At 46.5% G+C, this 16258-nt stretch overlaps 1 protein-coding gene across 1 annotated transcript; it reads left to right on the top strand.

The window, feature by feature from the left end:
* The first annotated feature begins 1975 nt into the window (after positions 1-1975).
* Positions 1976-11867, top strand: LOC113885355 (collectin-46-like). The gene is given in 9 exon segments (XM_027530641.1): positions 1976-2050; positions 2474-2675; positions 6982-7098; positions 7379-7486; positions 7796-7903; positions 8275-8313; positions 8316-8390; positions 9005-9088; positions 11310-11867. Coding segments are annotated over 8 exon segments (1113 nt in total). The 5' UTR covers positions 1976-2050; positions 2474-2476; the 3' UTR covers positions 11693-11867.
* The last annotated feature ends 4391 nt before the right edge of the window (positions 11868-16258 follow it).

Genomic DNA, 16258 nt, shown 5'->3' on the forward strand with positions numbered 1-16258 from the left:
GACACCCTGGTATTATCCCCACAACTTTCCCTTCCTGTCCTCATTCTCCAACATCTCTGCACTCACGGGATTTTCTGTAGCTTTCTGGCTGACTCACCAATTGTTGAGCTTCACCCTGCAGCTGTGCACGCGTGTTGATGCCCAGCCTTGAGACCGAAGCAAGAGTTGGGAGACAGGGACAAAGATGTCCATGGCTTATTAGATAGGAAATCTTACGTGTCCAGAAAAGAAGGGTCCTAGCTCAACAGCATACCATGTTCAGCAGAGAGCAGGAAGGACGTGGAGGCACTCTTCACCGCTTGAGGGAGGAGCCTACCAGTCTAACAGAGAGTTGATGTCAGTTTGTTCATCAGTTACCAGGGAAACCAGTGTCTGGGGCAGCAAGCATGTAGGCAGTTGCCATTACACCCTATAATTAAGAGAACTGGATAGTCATGTGCGTCTATGGGGTTACACAGACTCGGACATACTGAAGTGACTTAGCAGCAGCAGTGAGTGAAAAAGGGTTGGGTAGGAGATGAACAGAGAGCGTAGAAAGCCATCTTGAGGCAAGTGGAGAGTAGTCCTAGATCTACAGCATAAAGCAAAAGAGTGACCCCTGCCAGATGGCCGCTCCCCGAGATGCTGTCTCCCACAGGCTGTTGCCTCAGCAGCCCTTCACCTGCCCCACTTCTGCTCAGATTGGCCAAGCAGCTCCCAGCTCTTTCTTAGCGTCTGAGCAGTAATGTTGAGATGAAGGTGGAAGAGAAGTGGCCGCAGGGTGCTAGCTCTTGGACTCTGCAGAGGAAGGCTGCTTTTGCAAGAGTTGTAGATCGCTGTACAACTTACTGTTCTTCTCTGGACCTTGGATCCCTGGACATCATGAAATACAGACACCAATGCTGCCATTTTACTTACAAGGCTGAAGTGGGGAATCCATGAGATCCTGGGCTGAGGGTGCTCTTTGGACTCTAATGTGTGTTTAGTCCTGTCAACGTTAGTGGCAGGTGTCCAGAACCCAGGTGGACACCTGAGCTCAGGTGGGGGTGTGACTGAGTGAGTCAATAATAAGGAAATTACCCTACTTCCCGAAGAGAATTCTCAGGAAACTGGGGCTTAGGGTCAAGTTACAGGGCAGATATAAAGAGCCAGTGCTTACCCAGGAACTCTAACTTGCCTGGACATTCTGGACCCTTACAGGAAGCAATTGTGAGTGTCTCTGTCCTTGCCTCTTAATTTGTTTTCCATATGCAGTGAATATCTCGCCTATGTAGGTGGTTGAAGGCAGCAGGGTGTGTGTAGATCTTCCACTCTAGGAGGTTCAGTGCTGGTGGTGGGAGCAAATGAGGCAATAAGGGGTGCTCTTCACTCTGCTCCCTTTGTTTGGTGGGAGATGTCTTTCCAGGACAGGGAGAGGGGGAGAGTTGAATGTGACATACAACCAGATGTCTGATGCCATTGTCTGGAAGTCCCCAGGGTAAATGCAATTCATCATCCTCTTGGAAGGAGGCACTTCTCTGCTTAGGAAACCCCTTCCCTCCCACTGCATCAGCCTGCTTGGCAATTCTCGGTCCTTTGCACAGGTCCCTCGGGCTTTCTTCCAGGTCTCTGCAACTCCCATGATTATTTTCCATGCTCTAAACATTACAGTTTCTCTCTGAGAGAAGAAAGAAGCCCAACACTGGAGTGACCCACATCCTGCACCCTGATCTCACTTAGCTCCTGAGTCCCTTTCCGATGGTAACCAGAAGCTCTATTGGACACCGGCTTTCCTCCTTTGAAGCCAGCTTCCCCCTGATGGCACCCATCTCACACGTCCTCTCTACCAAGAGGCCCCCGTCCCAGGTCCTCTTAAGAGGTCTGAGCAGGACTCTAGGTATACGAGGAACTTTCCTGGTGGAGCACATGAATGACAAATCCTGGAAAAAAAAGCAGTCATGCACCTTTCTGTGCTCAGGACAGACCTTACCAAGCATTAGGACTCTGGCTTTCTTTTCAGATAGCACTGCAGACTCCAGTACTAGCCTGTCTAGAGCAGCAAGTGAGAGGAAACAAGCCAGCATTGTAAGAGGTAAAGCAACCGACTTACTGGTATAAAAAGGGATCAAGAGGCCAGAGAGGGAAGGGTCCCACCCGAGGGCCCTCAGTGAGTCCCTCTTTGTGTGACAATGGCCTCAATGAGGATTTCTGTATCCTGGCCACAGTGCCCTTGGCAGGGATGACAAGCCCAAAAAGGGATGACACAGAGCATCTGGGAGTAGATTCATGCTGCTGGCAGAGCAGGTCAAAGGCCCAGCTGGTCCACTCATGACCTCCTTGGCCAGACCTCATCCTAACTTTGCTTAAACTGCTTTTGAAGCCCTGCTACTCTTGGCCCCAGAGGGTGGGAGAAGAGATGGGGAAAGGGCTTCTCCTGACCTCCAGGAGCTGGGCCAGCCCTAATCCTCGTCCTTGGACCAAGAGCACCCCCCCTCCTCTCTTTTCCTCTGCCTAGGACATGCTTCTCCTCCCACTCTCCGTGCTGCTCCTGCTCACACAGCCCTGGAGATCCCTGGGAGCAGAAATGACGATCTATTCCCAGAAAACACTGGCCAACGCCTGTACCCTGGTTATGTGTAGCCCCGTGGAGGGTAGCTTGCCTGGTCGTGATGGACAAGATGGGAGAGAAGGCCCCCGGGGGGAGAAGGGAGATCCAGGTAGAGTTGGGACCATGGGCTTGCCCTGATAGGAAGGGGTGGGCAATGGAATTGTAACCAACCTCAACTCTGAATCTTCTGCTGTGGAAACCTTGAAGATGGTCTTCCCAAGAGGGGAGGTTTCCCCCAAATTTTCAGTCCACCTAAATCATGGCTTTACTGGTTGGCAAAGAATGACTTGCCCAAGTCCCCAGCTCCATAACCACCTGTCCTGGTTCCTCCCCTAGGATCTTCTGACCCTAACACCCCAAGAAGGTACAAAGAATGAGCGAGTGACTGGTATTTGGAGTCCCCTGCTCCAGAACTCATTGGGCGTCCCAGGTGGTACTAGTGGTAAAAAAAAAAACCTGACTCCCAGTGAAGGAGATGTAAGAGATGTAGTTTCGATCCCTGGGTCAGAAAGATCCCCTGGAGGAGGGCATAGCAACCCTCTCCTGTATTCTTGCTTGGAGAATCCCATGGACACAGGAGCCTGGCGGGCTTTGGGCCACTGGGTTGCACACAACTGAAGTGACTTAGTACACTCATGTAGGAGACATAGGAGATGTGGGTTTCATCCCACGGTTGGGACAATCCCCTGGATAAAAATGGCAACTCACTCTGTTATTGCCTGGAGAATATCATAGACAGAGGAATCTGTCAGGAATCCACAAAGAGTCAGATGTGACTGAGTACACACCCTACAAAGCTTAACTGTTGATCATTCATATTAAATGTTGCCTCTGCAGAATGTCAAATATTTTTGAACTGATGACAGTGTTGTAAGTTTCAGTTTAATCATCTGTAGATGAGAATAATATCAACCAACTAGTGACAAAGAATTGAGCAAAGGCTTCATTTCTTTTTGGGTCTTCAAGATAAAGTTTTATCCTTCTGCTGTCCCAACCAGCTGAATTAGCCTGAAGTTTCCAAATGTACTGATTATTAAGGCAATTTTCTGGAAACACTGTCCCACAGGAGAAGATCTGGTTTTTACTGGCAAGAAGTGAGAATTTGATGAACCAGCGACAAGGACAAGGGGACCACCATGGCCCTGGGCCAGGGAGATGGGGGATCAACTGAGGTCTTTTAACTTTCTGGAGTTTGTGTTTTGATTGGAGAGGAAAGAAATGAACAACATTAAAGCTGAAAAGAACACATAATATCCCCAGGATTTGTAGGGTAAGAGACAAGTATCTGTCTGTCTTTTAGAAAGAAAGTAGCTTCCAACATGAATGGGCTGGGGCTAGAGCAGGCCTCCTAGAAGTGATCTCAGAGGAGGGGTGGTATTCAAGATGCCAACTCTCTCTAGCTCCCCGAGGGGCCTTGAATTGAAAAGTATCCCTTCCTCTACCTCCCTGCTCTCATGGCCACCATGGTTGTGCAAAGGATGGGCAACCTCTAATGCTCCCTTCTAAGGAGTGACTTGCTTCCCAGGTACCTGCTGCCCTCCCCAGCCAGGGGGGAGCCAAGGAGAGGCTCAACCAGGGACCAGGTGTCTCTGCCTGAGCACAGTGCACCAGAGGTCTGGGATGCGGGGCCCATCCTCCGGGCTCCCATTGATTGCCTAGCGAGATCTGGAGCTAAGAGCAGGACCCAATGTCCAGCACAGAGGCTCTCACCACCCACCAAATACCCCAGTCTCCCTCCACCTGCACATTCTTGGCCCAGGCAAGCCTGGCCCTTCTTACCCTGGGGGAGTGGTTTCCAGATCTGAAATGTCACCTCTCCTCTCCAGGGCTCTGAATCCTCTTCAGCCTTGAAGTCCTGTTCCCTATGAGTACATGTGTGTCCATGGGTTGGGGGTGCTGGGACGGGATGAGGGATATCTCATAAGCTGTTTTCTTCACTCATTACCTGTGCCTCACAGTTTAAACTTCAGTGACAAGTTCCTTGTAGAGCAGGACCTGGTGCTGACATTTACTTCCTGCTCAGTGCTAGGCAGAGAGCCATGTTCCACAGAGAGATTCTCAGTGAACAGAGAAATGAAATAATGAGGAAATGAACAAATAAGTGAATGAATAAGTTAGTAGTAACTGACAGATTTCTTTTGTTGTCTTTTTGCACATGAATGCTTACTCACAACAGTCAAAAGGTAGAAACAACCCAAGTGTCTATCAACATTTATCCAGGGTGAATGAATAAAAAAAATGTATTGTGTTCATACTATAGAACATTACTCAGCCATAGACTGGAACGAAGTACTGAGATGTGCTACAAATTGGATGAGCCTCAAGAATGTCACTCCTGGTTTAAAGAGGCAGAGACGAAGGGTCATATACTGTATATATTTATATAAAATATCCAGAATAGGTAACAGAGACAGGCAGGTGCATAAAGGTAGCCAGGGCTTAGGAGGAGGCAGGGAGGGAGTATGGGTATGAGGTTTTCTTTGGGATTAATGAAATAGTCTTGAACCAAAGAGTAGTGGTAGTTGTACAACTATGTCAATGTTCTAAATGCCACTGATTTGTATACTTTAAATGATTAATTACAGGTAATTCCTGGAGGTCCAGTGGTTAGGATTCAGTGCTCTCACTGCCAGGCCTCAGGTTTAATCCCTGGTTGGGTAACTGAGAGCCTGCAAGCTACACAACACAGTAAAAGAAAATAAAGTTATTTTTATATTATGTGAATTTAATCTCAATGAAAAAAGAATAACCAAACTCACAGAATTGAGTGTATAATTCTTGAATCAATAGGCATTTCTCCCTTTAGTCTTTGAAGGCAAATCTCATAATTTCAGACTTAGGCAGCCTTCTTAAGGTAATGTGATGTTTTGAAATGTTTGGTCATTTTTCGAAAGCAAATTAGCATGTGGTCACTAAATACAAAAAGATGAAAATTTAAATTGCCTGAATTGTGCCCCTTAGAAAGAACAAATGATAACACTTGTCTATGCTCTTCTTGTGGTTTTTTCAACGTGTGTTACATGTGCACATGCCTGACACATGCATGGACATGTTGAAGAAACCGAATATTAAATAGTGTTTATAACTTACTTTTATCACTTAATAATGAACAATAATGTCATCTATCTTCCATAATGTTAAAAGCATGTTACATAGTTTGTTTTTTTGGGATTAAATACAATTGATCTATAATATATTAGAATCAGATGTACATCATAATGAATTCATATTTGCATATATTGTGAAATGATGTCACAATAAGTCATCAACACACATAGTTACGATTTGTGTGTGATGAGAGCTTTTAAGATCTGCTTGCTCTGCAATGTTCAAGCATGCAACCCAGGATTACTAACTATAGTAACTTCACTGTACATTATATTCCTGGGACTCAATTGTTTAACTGAACTCTTGTACCTTTTGAAGATTTCTATCCATTGTGCCGACTTCTCAACCCCACCTCTAGCAACCACAAATCTGTTCTCTGTATTGTGAGTAAGTTGTTTTTGTTCATCTGTTTTCTTAGATTTCACATATAAGTGAGATCGTATGGTACCGCCCTTCCCTGTGACTTATTCCACTAAGCATAGTGCCTTCAAGGTTCACCAGTGTTGCTGCAAATAGCAAGATTTCATTCCCTTTTATGGCTGAATAATGTTCCTTTGTATACGCACCCTGCATTTTCTACATCCATTCATCCATCCACAGATACTTGGGCTCTAGGCTACATCCATGTCTGGGCTACCATGAATGACGCTGCAATTAACTTGGGGGTACATATATCTTTTCAGGTTAGTATTTTCATTTTGTTTAGTTATATGCTGAGAAGCGGAATTGATGGATTCTACGGTAGCTCTAGTTTTAACTTTCTGAGAAACCTCCATGCTGTCTCCATAGTGACTGTTCCATTTGCATCCCTACTGCACAAAGCTTTCCTTTTCTCTACTTCTCCAGCACTTCCTATTTGCTGTCTGATAATAGCCATTCTGAGAGGTGTGAGGTGACAGCTCTTTGTGCTTTTGATTTCTATTTCTCTGGTGGTAAGTGTCAGGTGTCATTTCTGCCATAAACTTTGGTTCTGGGAAGGGGGGAGGGCAGGGAGTCCATGGTCCAGGGTAAAAGCTGACAGACTTAACTGCCATAAATACCATGGCCTTGGGGCAGGGGCAGGTGCATTGTATGCAAAGCCAGGTGAGTCTTGGTTTGGATCTGCCATCAATTCAGCAAGCCTGTTTCTTCACTTGTAAAATGGAGATGTGGACACGCATTTCTTGATAGCCACTGGACCAGTCACCTGGAAGGGCAGTGTCTACACCCTACAGAACCCTGAAAGAATGCCAAGGCCCTGACCCTGCAGGCAGCTGGCTCCTCCTGGGCCGGGATCAGCTTTATGTCCATCTCTTCTGCGGCCACAGGTTCACCAGGACCTGCAGGATGAGCAGGGAGGCCTGGACCAGCTGGCCCCATTGGGCTGAAAGGGGACAATGGCTCTGCTGGAGAACCCGGACCAAAGGGAGACCCTGGACCACCTGGTAAGCAGCTGGGCATGGAATGCAGGTGTCTGCAGATGGTGTGCTGCTGCTAGGCCATGGCAGTAGGCGTGCAGAGATTCTACCACAGGAAGAGGAAGGTCATTCTCAAGTTGGCACAGGGTTATCTCAGGGAAGACTGGAGCTCATGGGGAGGGTGGAGAGTGAGGGCAACATCTTTAGGAGGAGGCTGCCTGTCTGACTTCTATTACAGCCCCATCTTTTATGCACTCCGTTCCGAGGACATTCAGTGTCACTGAGGGGGCTGGTTTTTTTTTCCCAGGGCCTCCAGGTATGCCTGGTCCAGCTGGAAGAGAGGGCCCCTCATGGAGGCAGGGAAGCATGGGACCTCCAGGCACACCAGGCCCCAAAGGAGAGACTGGGCCCAAAGGTAGGAGGGTGGTATGAGGTGGGTGAGGGAGGGAGAAGGGAGGGGTGACGTTGGCAGCCCTGGTAGGGAGCAGGGTATGTGCACAGTGCCTGGAAAAGCCTGGAACGTCCGTGCCTGGTAGGCCTGGCCTGGGCCTCACCTCCCACATTCCCACACTGACTGAATCTCCTAGAGGAGACCTAGCAGTCAGGAGCAGTCTCCCAGGTCACTCTCTCACCTGGAGCTATGGGTGACAAGCTGCACTGATGAAGAAATGGTACCTGCTGAGCGCCGTCTCAGCCATGTTTCTCCAATGTGTTTCTGCCTCAGGAGGAGTGGGTGCCCCAGGCATGCAGGGCTCCCCAGGCCCCGCAGGTCTCAAAGGAGAGAGAGGTGCCCCCGGGGAGACTGGAGCCCCTGGACGTGCTGGGGAAGCAGGTGAGCAATGGATATGGGGCTGGGCTCATATTCCCTTGTGCCCACCACCACCAGCCATCATGTCAGAGCCGGCATTCCAGGGAGAGAGCCAGTGTTGGGTTTTGGGAACTGCCCGTCTCCAGGGAGAGGGTGGTGTGAGCAGCAGGGACTGTCTGTATTCAGGGAAGGCTAGTTGTTAGGTTATGGGACAGTCAGTGTATAGAGAGGATGCAAGCAGAGGTTCCAGGCACAGAGGGACATTTGTGTGTGGGAGGGTGTACTCCTGGGCATATGACAGTCCATGTGTGGAGGCTGGGGGGCGGGGGGGGGGTGGGCACAAAAATGCTAAAATATATGTTCAGCACTCACCCATTTCTACTTCTCTTATCCAGGGCCTGCTGGAGCCATAGGTCCGCAGGGCCCTTCAGGTGCCAGGGGCCCCCAGGACTGAAGGGGGACAGAGGTGATCCTGGAGAAAGAGGAGCAAAGGGGGAGAGTGGGCTTACAGGTAAGGAAGCCTTGGGGGCCCCATTAGGGTGTGGGGCAGGGAGGCGGCCTTATTCAGCTCAGCTCTCCTCTCAGGTAACCCATTTAGTTACAGGTTGGGATCAAAGCAGGAAAGGTTGACAGGGTGTATGGTGAGGGGGACTCTGGTCTTAGCCTCTATGACTCACTGGAAGACAACCTGAGCAGATTTTCTATCTGATCTTTATGACAAGCTAACCTCCCTCTCCAGTTCATCACATAACTTTGAACATCAATAACTCAGTGGATGGGAAATACTCAAGCTATGTGTATTCCTCTCCTACAACCATACCACCCCCTGCAATGCAAAAGGAAGTGCTATCAGATTCCTAGAATTTGGAATTAAAATGACATCTGGTTCACTGTCAGTGAGGCAAGGGACCTGTCAGGGATACTGTTCACAAGAGAACCCCAGGAAATCCCGTGGACACAGAGGCCAGCTAGGTCAGCAGAGGTGGACTTCCTAGGCCTCTGTTCCACCTCCTTACCCCACCCCCAACTTGCATCTTCACCTGGTCACTCTTCCCTTGAGGCCTGGGCTCTGAGTGACCCCAGGCTCTTCTGGATCTGTCTTCACTTGGCCTCTCTCTCCTGCAGAGGTCAATGCTCTCAGGCAGTGGGTGACAATCTTAGACGGACAGCTGCAACACTTCCAAAATGCCTTCTCTCAGTATAAGAAAGGTGAGTTCCTGGACCTGATTCTTGCCAGGCCCTGAGCGTGGGCCTCAGACTTAGTCTAGGCTTGGCTTGTAGTTCTCTTTGCTGGGTCTAAATTGGACTTGCTGGGACCATGACTGGGACTGGACCTAGACCTGGGGCAGGAGGTGGGGTTAGGACAGGGCTGGGAGAGAGCTGTACCCCACATGCTCCAGAAGCTCAAGTAGATGCACAGGACAAGGAGGAGGATGCGGTCCATGTCACCAGTTCAGCAGACCTTCACCACAGCCTACCCTGGGCAGGTTCCTAGGACAGACAAGGGGTCACCCAACCCAGAATGCATTTCTTCCCTCTGTGGTGCCTGGTGTGAAAATATCCAGAGAAGAAGCTGCACAGTCCAGAGTAGCAGAGAATCCAGACATGATCCTGAGATCCAGGGTGGGATGATTCCTGTGGGGTTCAAGGCTGCTCAGACCTATCCTTGGTGTGTGGCCACTAAGTATCTTACCCTAAAGATGTCCCTGGGTCTGGAAGGAATAGGCTGCCTCTAGTCTCTGGCCAGTCCTGGACTCCCCTGCACCTCTTGGGGAGTTAAAGCAGAGATTCTTCCCTAAGCCTGGATCCTAAGCAGGCAGAGGCCTCTTGGAGCACACACCTGAGTGCCCTGCGTCTTTGGGATGCTCCATCAACTGCCCTTCCTCCTTCTCTGCTCTCCCTGATGACAGCTTTGAATGCACATCACTTATCAAACCTCACTGATCCAAAAAAAGTAGAGTTTTCTGAAGAAGCAGAGCATTAAGGGGCCTGATTGGGTGAGACATAGGGTTGGCCACTAAGAACTCAAGCCAACTAAGTACTGAAGTAGTGGGATGAGAATTCTCAGCAGTTTATGTGTTCCTTCTTGCACAATCATATTTACATACCAATGTACTACCTCATTCCCTGGTAGCTCAGCTGGTAAAGAATCTTCCTGCATTGCAGGAGACCTGGGTTTGATCTCTGGGTCGGGAATATCCCCTGGAATGGAAATGGCAAACCACTCCGATATCCTAGCCTGGAAAAATCTCATGGACAGAAGTCCCTGGTGGGCTTCAGTACATGGGGTCAAAAAGAGTTGGGCACAACTTAAAACCTAACCCTTCATGCAGACTTATATAAACAAAGGTGAACTTGGGCATATGTGCTGGCCACCTGTGTGTACCTAAACACCATCACTCAGTCCACACCACCTACATATATGAACACACATGCAGACATATGCACACCCATCCTGAGGACCTTGAGTCAGCCCATGTACCTTCAGATGGACACACGGATGTATTCAAGCATGCACACACACACACACCCAGATGCATGGGACATAAACCAATCACGGCACACAAGCTTGCACTGACCTTGTCTGGGGCTGTCTGGGCGCCATCCTGATTACGTGGAAAATCTGGTCTCCGATTGCTTGTTGAAGCTACTCAGAGGAAAAGGGCAGTGGGTTAGGGTGCAGCCTGGGTTCAGAACCAGTCCAGTGAGCCCTCTTAGGAGCCCAGAAGATTTCCATGCAGACCCTGGAAGTCAGAGGGGTGTGGATGGGATGGAAGAAAAAGAGATACTTAACACGTCACATCGGGGATGCTGTTTTGCAGTGTACCTTTTCCTTGGAAATAAGGGATTAGACTCTGAAAAGAGAAGTGACTTTCCCTTGTCACCTGGGCTGTCATTGCCAGGGTAGGGATGAACACATGACTTTCTGAAGCCCAGACAGGAGTCTCTCCAAAGCTGATCCCACCCTGCCCTCCCGCCCCCACATAGAGCTCTCAGATGCCGTCATCCTCTGCTCAGTGGTCCAGGGAGGCTGACTGGCCATAGGTTCACCTGCGAGCATATGGAAGCCAAAACTGGACAGCCCCCAGTGCAGAGGTCAGCACTTGGCTGCTCTCAGATGCACCTCTGTCCTCCCCTTTCTCCTCACCCCTTCACACAGCACAGAATGGCTCAGACAACTCCACATGCCCAGTCATCATGCAAGGGTGAGAGTGAGCCACCTGGTTGGTGTTTTCCACACTCTCAGGAACTGCCCAGGACTCTACAGTGTCATTTCCTTGCCAAAGTCTTTCCTATTTACACAGTAATTAAAATGCCTTGCTTTTGTTCTATCTGGTGCCCTGGTACCCTCGTGGGAGCTGGGGACTCCAGTTGAAGCACAAGATCTAGGTGCTGCCGCATCCCCAACCTGAATCTCCTCTTCCCCTAGCGGTGCTCTTCCCTGATGGCCAGGCTGTCGGGGAGAAGATCTTCAAGACGGCAGGTGCTGTAAAATCATATTCGGATGCCCAGCAGCTCTGCAGAGAGGCTAAGGGACAGCTGGCCTCCCCACGCTCTGCAGCTGAGAACGAGGCCGTGGCACAGCTGGTCAGAGCCAAGAACAATGATGCTTTCCTGAGCATGAATGACATCTCCACGGAGGGCAAGTTCACCTACCCCACAGGGGAGTCACTGGTCTATTCCAACTGGGCCAGTGGGGAGCCCAACAACAACAATGCTGGACAACCAGAGAACTGTGTGCAGATCTATCGGGAGGGCAAGTGGAATGACATACCCTGCAGTGAGCCACTCCTTGTGATCTGCGAGTTTTGAGCTCCCCCACCCACCCCAGGGAAGGGGGCAGTGCCCAGAGCTGTGAGCTGCCAACATCCCAATAAAAAGTTGACCCTCTGCTGCTCACGGCTTCCCCACTGAGCCATGGGATGAGGCCACAAGCCAGGCCTCCTATGGAACTCCTCCCTCAGAATAAAGTTTGAAACTGGCTTCACATCTGGAAGATTTTTCACAAAAAAGGGCGGGGGTGGGGGGCAGCTTGCTGACTCAGGGGAAAGGCTAAAAGGAGGTCTCCAAGATGCCCTTGTTGAAAACTTCAGAGTCTCCTCCTCAACAAGACAGGTGTCTAGCCCTGCACGTCTGCCAAATATGGACTGCATTTGACCCCACTAGTCACTGCTACATCCTTCCCTTTCCTCTCCTGCCTTCAATCTTTTTATCCTTCAGCCTCTTTCACTCTTCTCTCCTCCTCTCCTGGACATCCACAGAGAGGAGCAGGCATCTCAGCTCTGGCTAACACTCTACACAATGGTGAAAAAGAAAAAGATTTTTCTCCAAGATCATTGTCAAGACAAGGAAAGTGAAAGTGAAAGTCTTTCAGTAGTGTCCAACTCTTTGTCAGCCCATAGGCTAATCAGTCCATGGAATTCTCCAGGCCAGAATACTGGATTGGGTAGCCTTTCCCTTCTCCAGGGGATCTTCCCAACCCAGGAATCAAACCCAGGTCTCCTACTTTGCATGCAGATTCTTTACCAGCTGAGTCAGAAAGATACCCTCTCTTTTTTTTAATTTATTTTAATTTGAGGTTAATTATTTTACAATATTGTATTGGTTTTGCCACACATCAACATGAATCCACCACAGGTATACACGTGTTCCCCATCCTGAACCCCACTCCCTCCTCCCTCCCCATACCATCCTTCTGGGTTGTCTCAGTGCACCAGCCCCAAGCATCCAGTATCATGCATCGAACCTGGACTGGCAATTCGTTTCATATATGATATTATACATGTTTCAGTGCCATTCTTCCAAATCATCCCACCCTCTCCCTCTCCCACAGAGTCCAAAAGACTGCTCTATACATTTGTGTCTCTTTTGCTGTCTCACATACAGGGTTATTGTTACCATCTTTCTAAATTCCATATGTATGCCTTAGTATACTGTATTGGTGTTTTTCTTTCTGGCTTACTTCACTCTGTATAATAGGCTCCAGTTTCATCCACCTCATTAGAACTGATTCAAATGTATTGTTTATAATGGCTGGGTAATACCCCATTGTGTATATGTACCACAGCTTTCTTATCCATTCATCTGCTGATATACATCTAGGTTACTTCTATGTCCTGGCTATTATAAACAGTGTTGTGATGAACACTGGGGTACACATGTCTCTTTCAATTCTGGTTTCCTCAGTGTGTATGCCCAGAAGTGGGATTGCTGGGTCATAAGGCAGTTCTAGTTCCAGTTTTTTTAAGGAATCTCCCCACTGTTCTCCATAGTGGCTGTACTCGTTTGCATTCCCACTAACAGTGGAGGAGGGTTCACTTTTCTCCCCACTCTCCCCAGCATTTATGGCTTGAAGACTTTTGGATAGCAGCCATTCTGACTGGCATGAAATAGTACCTCATTGTGGTTTTGATTTGCATTTCTCTGATAATGAGTGATGTTGAGCATCCTTTCATGTGTTTCTTAGCCATCTGTATGTCTTCTTAAAATTTAGAGAAGAGCTAAGGAGATCAGCCCTGGGATTTCTTTGGAAGGAATGATGCTAAAGCTGAAACTCCAGTACTTTGGTCACCTCATGCGAAGAGTTCACTCTTTGGAAAAGATTCTGATGCTTGGAGGGATTGGGGGCAGGAGGAGAAGGGGACGACAGAGGATGAGATGGCTGGATGGCATAACTGACTTGATGGACGTGAGTCTGGGTGAACTCCGGGAGTTGGTAGTAGACAGCCAGGCCTGGCGTGCTGTGATTCATGGGTTTGCAAAGAGTCGGACACGACTGAGTGACTGAACTGAACTGAACACCTACCCTACTCAAACTATTCCAGAAAATTGCAGATGAAGATAAACTTCCAAACTTATTCTATGAGGCCACCATCACCCTAATACCAAAACCTGACCAAGATCCCACAAAAAAAGAAAACTACAGGCCAATATCACTGATGAACATAGATGCAAAAATCCTTAATGAAATTCTAGCAATGAGAATCCAATAACACATTAAAAAGATCATACATCATGACCAAGTGGGCTTTATCCCAGGGATGCAAGGATTCTTCAATATCCACAAATCAGTCAATGTAACACACCACATTAACAAATTGAAAAATAAAAGGCATATGATTATCTTAATAGATGCAGAGACAGCCTTTGACAAAATTCAACATACATTTATGATAAAAATTCTCCAGAAACCAGGAATAGAAGGAACATACCTCAACATAATAAAAGCTATATATGACAAGTCCACAGCAAACATTATCCTCAATGGTGAAAAATTGAAAGCATTTCCCCTAAAGTCAGGAACAAGACAAGGGTGCCCACTCTCACCACTACTATTCAACATAGTATTGGAAGTTTTGACCACAGCAATCAGAGCAGAAAAAGAAATAAAAGGAATCCAGATTGGAAAAGAAGAAGTAAAACTCTCACTGTTTGCAGATGACATGATTCTCTACATAGAAAACCCTAAAGACTCCACCAGAAAATTACTAGAGCTAATCAATGAATATAGTAAAGTGGCAGGATATAAAATCAACACACAGAAATCCCTTGCATTCCTATACACTAATAATGAGAAAACTGAGAAATTAAGGAAACAATTACATCCACCATTGCAACAAAAAGAATAAAATACTTAGGAATATATCTACCTAAAGAAACTAAAGACCTATATATAGAAAACTGTAAAACACTGGTGAAAGAAATCAAAGAGGACACTGATAGATGGAGAAATATACCATGTTCATGGATCGGAAGAATCAATATAGTGAAAATGAGTATACTTCCCAAAGCGAGCTATAGATTCAATGCAATCCCTATCAAGCTACCAACAATATTTTTCACAGAGCTAGAACAAATAATTTCACAATTTGCATGGAAATACAAAAAATCTCGAATAGCCAAAGCAATCTTGAGAAAGAAGAATGGAACTGGAGGAATCAACCTGCCTGACTTCAGGCTCTACTACAAAGCCACAGTCATCAAGACAGCATGGTACTGGCACAAAGACAGAAATATAGATCAATGGAACCAAATAGAAGCCCAGAGATTAATCTACACACCTATGGACACCTTATCTTTGACAAAGGCGGCAAGAATATACAATGGATTAAAGACAATCTCTTTAACAAGTGGTGCTGGGAAAACTGGTCAACCACTTGTAAACGAATGAAACTAGAACACTTTCTAACACCATACACAAAAATAAACTCAAAATTGATTACAGATCTAAACGTAAGACCAGAAACTATAAAACTCCTAGAGGACATCATAGGCAAAACACTCTCTGACATACATCACAGCAGGATCCTCTATGACCCACCTCCCAGAATATTGGAAATAAAAGCAAAAATAAACAAATGGGACTAATTAAACTTTAAGCTTCTGCACCACAAAGAAAACTATAAGCAAGGTGAAAAGAAAGCCTTCAGAATGGGAGAAAATAATAGCAAATGAAGCAACTGACAAACAACTAATCTCAAAAATATACAAGCAACTCCTGCAGCTCAACTCCAGAAAAATAAATGATCCAATCAAAAAATGGGCCAAAGAACTAAATAGACATTTCTCCAAAGGAGACATACAGATGGCTAAGATACCCTCTCTTATCACTCTTATTCAACATAGAACTGGAAGTCCCAGCCAGAATATTTAGGCAACACAAAGGAATGAAATGCATCTAAATAAAAAAGAAGTAAATTGTCATCCCTTGCATATAACTTTACATATAGAAAATCCCAAAGACAAACCAAAATTGTTGGAAACAAAGTCAGTAAAACGGGGAAAAAAAATCAACATACAGAAATCAGTATTCGTATATAACGAAAAATGAGATATCTGGAAAGGAAATAAATTAGACCTTTTCAATAGCTTAAAACAATAAAATGCCTAGAAAAAATTTAATCACTTAAGTGAAATATGTGTTCAATGAAAAGTACACAGGTTTGTTGAAAGAAGTCAGAGGCAAAAACAAATGGAAAGACATTCGATGTTCATTGATTGAAATAATGAATATTGTGAAATGGTCACAGATTTATATATAGAAAATAAATTTATAGATATAGGTCAACACTTAAGAGTTTTAATTCCATCCCTTTCAAATTCTAATGGAAATTTTCACAGAAATAGAAACAAAAGAGCCAAATCTGTATGGATCACAAAAGACCCTGGGTAGCCAAAGTAATTCTGAGGAAGAACAAAGTTGGAGATTCACACCATCTGATTTAAAAATACACCACAAATCAAGAGTAATAATATGGTTCTAGAATAAAAATAAACACACAGACCAGTAGAACAGAACAAAGAATCCAGAATGAAACCATATAAATATGGTAAAAATGTTTGAGACTGGAGCCAAGAACACCTAATGGGGAAAGGACA

This window comes from Bos indicus x Bos taurus, chromosome 28 (assembly GCF_003369695.1).
Source record: "Bos indicus x Bos taurus breed Angus x Brahman F1 hybrid chromosome 28, Bos_hybrid_MaternalHap_v2.0, whole genome shotgun sequence".
Lineage (NCBI taxonomy): Eukaryota > Metazoa > Chordata > Mammalia > Artiodactyla > Bovidae > Bos > Bos indicus x Bos taurus.